At 36.4% G+C, this 11864-nt stretch overlaps 1 protein-coding gene across 1 annotated transcript; it reads right to left on the bottom strand.

The window, feature by feature from the left end:
- Positions 1 to 9206: 9206 nt before the first annotated feature.
- LOC113058897 (odorant receptor 131-2-like) lies at positions 9207 to 10360 on the bottom strand. Its single transcript, XM_026227164.1, has one exon. It carries the CDS (start codon positions 10155 to 10157, stop codon positions 9207 to 9209), a length of 951 nt encoding a protein of 316 aa, XP_026082949.1. The 5' UTR covers positions 10158 to 10360.
- Positions 10361 to 11864: the final 1504 nt, after the last annotated feature.

Genomic DNA, 11864 nt, shown 5'->3' with positions numbered 1-11864 from the left:
ACTGTTTAACTACAATGTAACATGTCTAACCATTTTCAGTCATAAGATGGAGCCATTTAGCTGTGCTTTCTTGCATTCATGTAAAAAGACTGCTAGGCCTGTATTTGATATAGAAAATAAATGCATGGTGTCAAACTGTGGTAACTGAACTTTACAAACATATTACAAATTCAGTTTATTTTCAAATTCAGTTTATTTGCATTTTTTTTTTAATATGCAACAAATTTAGAACTATCTATCTGTCTAGTTTCAAACTATGAATCTGAGTTTGAATTATCCAGTTGCTATCAGTGCGCTTGATTTTGAACTATCTGTCTGTCCTAATGAGTCTGACTGTGAATTGTCTGTCAGCTTAGTGTGATTCAATGAAATGTCTTCCAGTCCAGTGATAATCAATGAGCTTGAGTTTGATTTATCTTCCTGTCGAATTTCTGTCACTAAACTATCTGCTTTAGCTTCTGTCAATACCCTTAAAGGCATAGTTCACCCAAAAATGAAAATGTTATGTTTATCTGCTTACCCCCAGGGCATCCAAGATGTAGGTGACTTTATTTCTTCAGTAGAACAAAAACTGAGATTTTTAACTCAAATCGTTGTAATCTGTCACTCTTATATTGGACTGAATGGGAATCACGGCTAAAAAAAAAGAAAAAACATACACAAACAAAAACTATTTAAACCATGTGGCTCTTGACGATACATTGATGTGTAAAGACACAAAACGATTGCAATGTGCAAGAAACTGAACAGTATTTATGTCGTTTTTTTTTTTTTTTTTGCCTCTAATGCCACCTATCTCTCAACCATTGACCACTGACACTCTATGTACAATCTCAATTGGGAGTGTCAGTGGTCCATTTTTGGGTGAACTATCCCTTTAATTTTGAGGTATATGCCAGTCCTATTCTAGCCAATACAGTTGATTTTGAACTGTATGTCTGTCCAGGTCACCCTCATTCCCGCTTTTATGGTTTTCTGCCTTGTCTGTTCCGCTGTGGGGGTCTTCTGCTCTGTCTGCTCCACTGTGGTAGTCTTCTGTGCGGTCTGCTCCACCATGGTGGTCTTCTGCTCCACCGTCAGGAGGATTTTCTGACACATCTACCCAGCTGTGGTGGTCCTCGGCTCCACTTGTTCTGCTGGCTCTGTCATGGCTCCTTGTTTCGCTGGTCCTGCCTCAGTCCCAAGGTCCTATCTCTCCACATGGACTTGGCCCTCTGCCCTCCTGGAACATATAGTGTTTGGAGCATCTGGAAGCTACTCCTTGCGAAAGGGCTATGTCACGAATCTGGTCTGTGGCCTTCCATCCAATAGCCACCAGAGGTCACGCTCCCATTATATTGACTCACATTAATTGTAAAAACAAAAACTCGAGAACGAGTCAATCTTACGTTCGTTATCTGGCTCGGCTCGGTGTTCATCTTCAGTTCTCTCTTCACATCAGTTCAGTCAGTGTACTGTTTGAGTACATGCATTACTGGATATTGGTTTGTTTCTACTAAGAGGGAGTGTCAGCCACATTCAAAAAGTGAACAGCTTAAGTCATTTGTAGATTAATGCGTATTAGAGACACAAACCATTTAAAACGATTCAGTTTGATTAGGTGAACTGGTTCAAGAAGATCTGGTTACATCGAATTATTCGTTTGCGAACTGGACATCACTACACTGCAGTGAACGCACTCACAACAGACCTGGAAGAGAAGACAATGCTGAATAAAGTCATAGTTTTTGCTTTTTTTTTGGACCAAAATGTATTTTCGATGCTTCAAAAAATTCTAACTGACCCTCTGATGTCACATGGACTACTTTGAAGATGTTTTTCTTACCTTTCTGGACATGGACAGTAGACCGTACACATAGTTTCAATGGAGGGACTGAGAGCTCTCGGACTAAATCTAAAATATCTTATACTGTGTTTCAAAGATAAACGGAGGTCTCACTGGTTTGAAACGACATGAGGGCGAGTCATTAATGACATAATTTGGATTTTTGGGTGAAATAACCCTTTAAGCTGAATGAGTGCGTGGAGGCAATAACTGGAATCCATGTAGAATCACAGTTTTTAAGCCTTTTACAGCTGATTTAATATGATTAGAGCTTGATATTTTTGCAACATCTTACATGATTTTGACATAAAAAAAAATATTGGAGCAAACCACCATCAAAAAGAATAGCTGAGTAAAAATTGATCTCAGCTGAGCCTGCTATGTGTGGAAAGTAATTGCTCTTTACATTGAGCCTTTTTCTTATAGGCATGGAGTGGAAGTGACTCAACAAAGATGAAAAACGAGAACATGGATAAAGAGAATGCAGTGGATCGATCTGGACACAGTGGAGATTTGAGAGTGTTGCAGAAGCACACAGATGGTCCCCTTAGTGCTCCAGACTCATAGCTGCGAAGGTGAGTCGGCTTTTCAAAGATTAATATTAGTACTTCCAAATATGTGACAACTTGTTTGCAAATGTGCAGTTAACAGGGTTATTCAGTTCCATAAAACATCTTAGGCAGTCTGCCATCCTAATGGGCTGAAAGGTAAGATGCAGGACGCAGAACTGGAGTAACTCAGGTGATATGACTTGGAAACACAGAATAGTCACCAGTCACAGGCGAACTTGAACTTGAACTTGAACTTGTTGGTAATGGTGAGCGATCAGCCCCGGCCGAGACACAGCTCCACAGAGAGCGTCCAGAATGACACACAAATGCCGGCAGCAGGGACTGGACAGGAAACAGGTCAGACACACTCGACGAAACTTAACCTGACTTGAGAGATAGACTTTTTTAATCAATTTTTTATTTTTATATTAGCAAAATAACATGCATTTAAAGGGGAAGGGGAAGGGGGAGGAACAGACATATTATCAATAATTTACAATCTGAAAGAGAAAAAAAAAGATCATTCCAGAATGTCAGAAGAAAAACACTGCCACGCATCAATAGTACCAGGATTTTGCCCCTTTAATTTGTGCCATTGTACATTCACAGGCCACTATCCCAAAGTCTCTTAATCTGAAATGTTTTTACACACATGTGCGGAGTAAATCAGTTTTGTATTATTGTCTTTTTTGCAGCTGTAAAAACATCAAACAACATTCTCTTCTTTAATTAACTTACACAGGAGTGAGAGTCGTCACTGAAGACATAAACCTGCATTAGATGTGTAATCAATATGTAGTAAAAAGGATAAAACAGGATTCACGTGTCCATAGATTGACAGCAATTGGACTGACATTCCCAAAACTTATGAAAAGTACCTTGATGATACAGTGTTACAGATATGACAGTTATAGGTTGATTGCAGTTTAATTTTAAACCTCTTGTAAGTTATGTATGTTCTATGGAGGATTTTGTATTGGATAAGAGACAATGAGCCAAGTTTTTAGAAGTTAAGATTAGATTAGACCACACCCTCTCACAGTCGACCGACAAGTAAAAATCTGTTATATCACGATTCCATATATTTAATAGAAAGAGGCTTTGCAGTGTGATCATTAAATTGATTATGTATTACAGAAACAGATGACCGACCAGAGGATGGTGCAATCCAATCCCACATAGGATGAGAGGAAATGGGGGATGCCCAGGGAACTCCATAGACCTTGAGAGCAGTGCTTAACTGAAAAAGACTGTGCTGGTAAACAAAACTTATTTCTTAATCATTAAAGCGAGCTAAGTCCTTGGTTATCATATAAGTCACCACAAGTGGTTATGCCCAATGTAGACCAAGAGGGCTGACAAATGGCCGATTTCCGAAGTTGTGCAATAAGCATGTTACAAAATTTGAAAGCTCCTCCCATGAGGTGTTCCACCCTTTTCCAGATCCCAATAGAATGGTCTACAACCGAGCCAAATTTATTTTTTATAATTTTTTATTTCCTGAGCCGGCAAATAACAATTACTCTCCATGAAACTTTAGATTGAGGATCGATCCAAGTATGAAGAGCCTTAAATTCAAATGGATATGGAACAGCCAATCCTCCTGAAAGTATAGGACACTGCAATGTGACAAGTTTTATTACGGGTCGTTTACCATTACAGAGAAAGAGACAGACTTCTTGAATAGTAAATCAGAAATGATACCATGAACATTAAACGTCCAACAGTTAACTGTTTTTGCTAGTGTGTTTAGTTGATCCGTTTTGAATGCTATTTGCTATTTTACCAAAACCTTGACATGTAATAACCTAGAACACTGTCTAACACTTGATGGCTGCTTTGCTAGGTCTTCGTCGTCAGATAGCAACCTATGTGTGCTATTTGATAGCAATCTTTCATTTGAAAGCCGTATTTATAACATTTTCCATTTTAGATTATTAGGTTATTATTGTAAGATTATGGCTTTACCGGGTGGTTGCTCTGTGCACTTAATAATCAAACTCTGGCTGGTCCAAAATTCATCAGCTAGAGTTCTAACTAGAGCTAGGAAGTATGACCATTAGCCCGGTTCTGTCAACCCAAATCCAGTCCATTTCCAGTTCATATGGTCACCTTAGTCACCCGGACCTAGTCTGTATCCATATCAGATGGTGGATCAACACCTACAACCACAACAGCCCTAAATGGCAGCAGAGACCATGACAATGAGATGAGCCCTAGAAACAGATAACCTGTGAAGACATCGTCAACTAGATGGCCATTAGCCCAAATCCTCAGCAAAGACCACGAGAACCAGATGAGTTCTCTGCACAGACATGGGGACAGCTTTGACTCCTTCACCATTTGATGTAATCCAATCTTCAAACATAAGGAACTGGATGGATTTTTTGAGTGATGGCAGTCCACAGTTTGACTTTTCATGCAGCCTGGAAATAAACCACGCCATGTTGGTTTTGTATGGCAAGAGGAGAACTGGCCACTGGTTTCTCATTCTGCGTTTCTGTCACAGATGGGTTTGGTTTCCTTACCACTGTCACCTTTTGGCTTGCTTATTTGGGGACATTTAATATTGGGTAATATTGTCTATTTGATTGCACAGACACTATTGAAAGAGAAGAGAACTGAGCTGGACGAGGACATCACTGAATCAATGATGAACTGACTTTTACTAAAAATAATAATAATAATAAATGACTGTTAACTATTGTCTTATTTTTGGAGATGCTTTAAATCAGAATTTAACTTTTGAAGTTAGTTAAAATTGAAGTTAATAAAAAATACAACTGTTCATTGTTTTTCATGTGAGCTCAGGTCCATTAAATAATGTTAGAAACAACTTTTAATTTAACTAATGTATTAGTAAATTAACTAAGATTTGCAAACAAAAATGCAAAAAAAAGGATCACAAAATTGTTCTGTTTACAACTCACTCAACATTTTATTGATTTAATTGTTTATTAAGATAAGAGAGTAAATAATTAATTATTGGCCAGAGAAAATATTCCAAGCCCAACTTAACCACTATTTTAGCCGCCATATCTTTAAGCCCAAAATTGTATTTTCAATAGCTCATGCTTAAAAAAATACTGGAGAGGGAAGAAGTATTCTGGTTGAGATGGACTGAAAATATAATTGCAGTTTTATAGACCCAACTATATTGTACTATACACATTGGTGTTACCTACTGTAGCAAGTTAAGAAAACGGATAGGCAGAAATGAAATTATAGGATAACACGGGATGCAAAACTCAAGATCTGATTAGAAATGTTGCTCCAAAATAGGTATATATAATTATTATTTTATTGTTAAATATAGTCTAGCATCATTACAGCATAACAATCTTTATTTCCTTATTCCCTTGTGTTAAAGCTTAACATGTACAAATGTACATTTATATTAATATTGTGGGACTAACACAATGTGTGTGTCTTTATATATATATATATATATATTTAATGTGTCATCACTACCATATCCTGATTTGATATAATGGCCTGGATTGGTAATGGCTTGCTGGAATAATAAAGTGATTGTTGGTTATTAGATACAGTATTAGCAGGATATTATATTTAATAAAGTTAATAAAATGTGTTTCATTTCAGATTCTTTTAAAAATGTGTCTCTGAGCAGAGGTAATATAGTTATTTGTAGGAACATCTGGTATAGGACTGATGTAAATAAGGACTGATGTAACATGAGACTACTCATTGTTGCTTGTTACCTTTGTCAGATAACCCAAAGCAGGATGAAAACATGTTTATTTCATGACTCTGTGCTTTAATTAGGCTCAAGGGAGGCAATCTAACTGTCATAACGCTTCTAATAAGCACAAACTATTATTGTATTGTATGTGTGGTCAATAAACATTGGCTCTCTGTATTGGCTCAATCATATCATATGTTAAACAAAACACAACAAAACACAAAAATGACATACAATTTTAACAAATAAAACAATTCATTCTTTATTCGTTTGTATGTTTATTTGTTAATTTATTTGTATTTATATTTATATGCACTGTTTGCTATTCCCCAATAAAGAGGCAATTACTGGTAATTACAATGTCTCCCAAACTTGTCCTGGATTCACCGCATTCTGGATGTCCTTTTATTCATTTCCTGAAATCAGGTCTTTTAAAAAAAGGTTTCGTTTCATGTAGAATATGAAGTATCTAAATGAAAATATGACACCATACAGTTGGAATATAGCACAAATACTAGTATTTTTAAGGAAATTAGTAGTCAGTACATACTAGCTGTATACTTGCATTACACACTAAAATTATGTACTTGGTGGTGAAAACACATACATTTCAGAATGCAGCAAGGAACATCTACATCAGAAACAGCTTCTTAATACCACAGACATCATTGCTGTGTATTTGCATATACAGTAACATTAGATTCTAGCCTTATTAACATCTACCATAAAATCATTCACTTTTACTTTTTGATACCTGTCACAAAAGGTGTATGGGCAATAGCTATGAGGGCTATAAAGCATGCATAGATGCACATTTGGCGTATTGTTTGCTATGTGCTATTAGCATCAATCTCAAATGGAGATACAAGGTTTTTGACCAGCATATGGCGGAAATCTGTTTTTGCTTTTTTTTGTCCGTCATTAGAATGGTCGCATCTTAGGCAGCAAAGTGACAGTGACATGACGTGTAGCCAAGTATGGTGTCCCATACCTGGAATCTGTGCTCTGCATTTAACCCATCCAAGTGCACACACACAGTAGTGAGTAGGGAACACACACACCGTGAACACACACCCAGAGCAGTGGGCAGCCATGTGCTGCGGTGCCCTGGGAACAGTTGTGGGTTTGGTGCCTTCCACAGGGGTCTCACCTGAGTCTGTGAAAAGGCCCGTTCACACCAAGAACGATAACTATAAAGATAACTATAAAGATAACGATATTAGTGTCCACACCAGCGAACGATATTGTCTGTGTATTCTCGAGCTCATTACAGCAGGATTGATTCTGATTGGTTGCCAATGTTTTTATCGTTCATCAGAAAAAAAAAAACGTTCTGAAAGTGATTCCAACGATATCGTTTCTCTTTGCGTTAATCGTTATAGTTTTGGTGTGGACTCCGCTATTCTTTAATATTGAGAACGATTTTTAGAACTATATCTTTATCGTTATCTTTATAGTTATCGTGCTTGGTGTGAACGGGCCTTAAGAGTGTGCTGGTCATTCACTCCCATCACCTACAATCCCTATTGAGAATCAAACCCACGACCTATTGGTAACAAGTCTTATTATGTGCATCGGATTACACTTTCATCAGGTTATAAAGTTTATTGTTGCTATATGAGTGTTCAGTTTTTCATGTTGTTGAATACTTTTGGTAAAAACTTCAACTTTCAAAAGCAAAGAAAAAAATATCCTAAATAGACATAGTGTTTGTTAAATGAAGAAAACACTGTACTTATTCAAAATCAGTTCTTTATTTACCCTCGTACTGGAAACAAGAAAAGATCTGTCTCCAAACTGTGTGCGCCACTTCATTCTGCATGGAGGCAAGGGTGGAGTTTTAAGGTTTGGCAGACAGTTTAATGATCCAATGGCATTACGAGGTTTAGTCACAAGCTGTTTTAAATGCTTTTCATTGGTTGAATATTTGTAAAAACCCACAAACAGACATAAAGATGACCAATAGCACTGATAAAAATAAAAAAAAGCTGAAATGTAAAGACAAGAAATTTCAGGCCGACAGCGGCAATATGTAGCATGTGTGTTTATTTACATATATATTTATTTTAATTCAACATGTAAGACTAAGACATTTATGCGTATGAATAGGATATGCATTTACAGCAACTTCATCTTCCAAAATGCAAAGTATCTATATTTGATGGTTGTTTGGAATATATTTTATATTGCTTCCAAAAAAGCATACAGTACACACATTGCAGTGTAGCAGACGACAATAAGCATCATGAATGGTCAGATTTGGTTTTACTTGATAACAACCTCCATATCGACTGTGCTCACATTTTCACAAATATACCTTTAGCACAAGTACGTTATACACAAGTTTAGGGTAAGTAAGTTCTTTAAGTTTTTAAGAAATTAATACTTTTATTCTGCAAGTATGCATGAAATCGAAAGTAAAAGGGACAAAAGTCATATTAAAGACATTTATAAAGTTACAAAAGATTTCGGTTTTTATGCTTTTGAACTGTATATTCATCAAAGAATCAAAGAGCATATATCATGGTTTACACAAAAGATATTAAGCAATTGTTCACAACATTGATAAGAAATGTTTTTTGAGCACCAAATCAGCATATTATAATGATTTCTGATGGATCATGCAACACTGAAGACTGAAGTAATGGCTGCTGGAAATTCAGAGATAAATAATAATAATAATAATAATACTTATTATTATTATTATTATTATTATTATTATGCTTCATTTGTTATTATGCTTCATCCGAGATGAACTTTCTTACAATGTTGTCCTGAATGATATATTCACAAAATGTAATATATTTTCATTCTCAAAGATTCTCAACTTCATAGCAAATAATGCACATAAGTTAAAGGATGAATTCCTGAATGATACTAAGATCTTACAATAATGTAATTATTTTTTACACTCAAGCATGGTTATATTATGATCATATTATTATTTAGCTTTACATTTTTTTTAAAATATATTTTCAATCCAGATAGATAGATATAAAGATAGATAGATAGATAGATAGATAGATAGATAGATAGATAGATAGATAGATAGATAGACATTACAGAATTTACATTGATTTTAAATGCTTGATCTGTCACTCTCACAAAACCCATTGTTCTTGCACTGTTATTTAATGATTTTGACTTCTTTATGTGGGTCAATCCGTGCACCAAAACAAGGCATGGCTTTCTTCATATAGCTTCTGAGGCTCTCATCTCTAAGTCCATAAATGAGCGGGCTCAGAAAGCGGGGAAGCAGAATGAAGCAGAAATAATAGATAAAAGATATATCTGCTTGAGACAAGTTTACACGCTGGAAAAGTAAGAGTTCTGCGACAGGCTGGGAGAAGGCCATCACGCTGAGGAGCAGCTGGAACCCGTGAAGCAGCACTGTGTGCAGAGCCTTCCTCACTGACACCCGGTCCTGCCGCATCCGCCGGGTCTCCAGCAGGATCCGAATATATGTGAAGAGGATAACCACAGCGACCACTGCAAAGAAGATCCCATTGAGGCTCACTTTGAACAGAGCCTGAATGGGAGAAGCATTGAGCACAGTGGGTTTACAGAGCACAGGTGTTGAATGGATGTCTACATTGGGCTTGAGCCGCATCAAGACAAAGTCAACGGTGGGCAGGATGCAACTGATGATCCACATGCTTACAATGATGATCCAAATCCTCTCAGCTCTCCAGATTGCAGGACGGTGAAGAGGATAGAAAATAGCCACGTAGCGCTCCAATGACATAGTGGAAAGGATGAGTGGGGTGTTTAGGAAGGTAGCAGTGGACACAAAAATCAGTGGAGCACAGAAGATGACCGCAAATTGCACACCACCCATCGCAAGCAAGAAAAGAGATACGGAGGAGAAGAGCTGCAGGGTGTCGTTGATCAGCATGTAGGTGAAGAGGATATAACGGGAGCTGTCAAAGAACTGCCTGTGAGATGCAAAGGTGCACAGCGTCAGGAGGATGAAGAACAGGAAGGCAATGAAGAACGGAATCACCACACACACCTTCACAATGACAGAGAGGTTAACGCCGGACGTCGTGTTGCCTGTGAGGTCTGTCAGATTCTGCATGGTTTCAGGCACTCTGCAGAGCTGCGGATGTTACAAAGGCTGAAAGGGAGTTAAGTTGCAAAATCAAATCAACTTAGTCTGGAATGGAGTAAATGAGAACAATGTAGAATAGCAGGAGTTATCTCAAATATCTAATGTAATGTTCACTGGATTATTAATAGGAGATTCTGCATCTGATCTGATCTGCATTCACGAAATGAACTTCACACTTATTCACTCACCACACTGCCTCTGTTGGAAGAGAAATTAAAAGATAATTAGAGACGGGCAGCCCACTTTTATACTGCTGAAGATTTGCTTCATGATAAAGGAATGGGATTTATTTTCCCAAAGGATGGATTAATTTCACGCTATGAACGCAAAGCATCATTATAGCAATTAACAACCAAACAATCCAAACAAAACAAATCGAGTTGGCAGTGACTGGAAGGATTGTTTGTGAATCAACAGGCAATGTGCTTTTGCTATATTGTGGATAACAATCACATGTATATACTTAAAAACATGTTTTATCTATATATTGTATCCAAGGTTTTTTATGTAGACATATTTTCTTCATCTGGTTAACAAGACCCTATAGCAAAACTGTGTTAAAAAAATAATCAATTGCTTAAAACTTTTTTATTTTTCCATTTATTAAATAAGTTATAAGTTATATATCAATAAATTGTTAAATTTACATTTAATAAAGACATTTTGCTGTAAAGTATTTTTATTTTTTTAACTAATCTAATATATAAGTTGTCAAATATTCACTGTTGGATAAGCACATTCAGAATGTTTGAATGTTTCTTTTGGCTAGTCATTAACAGAGCTATCATTTTTTGACCTCGAACTGTGGTGTTCTGCCTTATTTTACCATTTTGTTTGTTCTGCAGTGCAGTAGAAGAAGCTGTCCTCAGAGACGAAAGAACATTGAGAACTTGATCTGTAATGTCACATGTGTCACTCGTAAGGGAAAAGTGATACGTAGTTAGCAGTTGCTTGTTTTATGGAGTGCACTGAACTTAAATATGGAGGGAAGAGGGAAACATTGAGCAGCAAAAAGCAAACAACAAGTTTTATGATAAGGAAGATCTGGAGCATTTTTTGGGGTGTGGGGGGTTGTGGTTGTGAAAGTATGCATATCCCTGTCTGCATGATTTAGGTCAACAGCAAGAACTGCTGCTGCTCTCCAACTATTTAATTGGCTGCAAAATATTAAACTTTGTTAAATTAATTTGGATATTACATCATTTTTACATTTATGTTGTAAATGTAAGTCAACTGCCATGTTTTTAAACTTTAAAAATAATAATAGACCTTTATTATTATATTATTTTATTGTTATTTTAATTAATTTATCTTTCTTTTTTATTGGTTTACATATTCTTCCATTCTTACACTGTTAAAATCTCAGGATTAGACGTGCATCACAGAAAATCATTGACCAAATACCTTTTGTGATTTATTACATGCCTTAGAGGTTGTTAAGAAGGCCATCAGTGGTAAACCACAATTTTGTATATCAGTGTAATTAATTTGGGTTTCCTAATTGTTTTGCCAATTATACAGCCCACATATGTATATGTATATGTATATGTATATGTATATGTATATGTATATGTATATGTATATGTATATGTATATGTATATGTATATGTATAGGCCTTCCATTCTAACACTGGTAAAATCTCTAAGGATCGGACGAGCATCAAAGAAAATAGT

This window comes from Carassius auratus, chromosome 40, assembly GCF_003368295.1.
Source record: "Carassius auratus strain Wakin chromosome 40, ASM336829v1, whole genome shotgun sequence".
NCBI lineage: Eukaryota > Metazoa > Chordata > Actinopteri > Cypriniformes > Cyprinidae > Carassius > Carassius auratus.
Note: the sequence above shows the minus strand (reverse complement) of the source record. Positions and strands in the feature narration are given on the sequence as shown.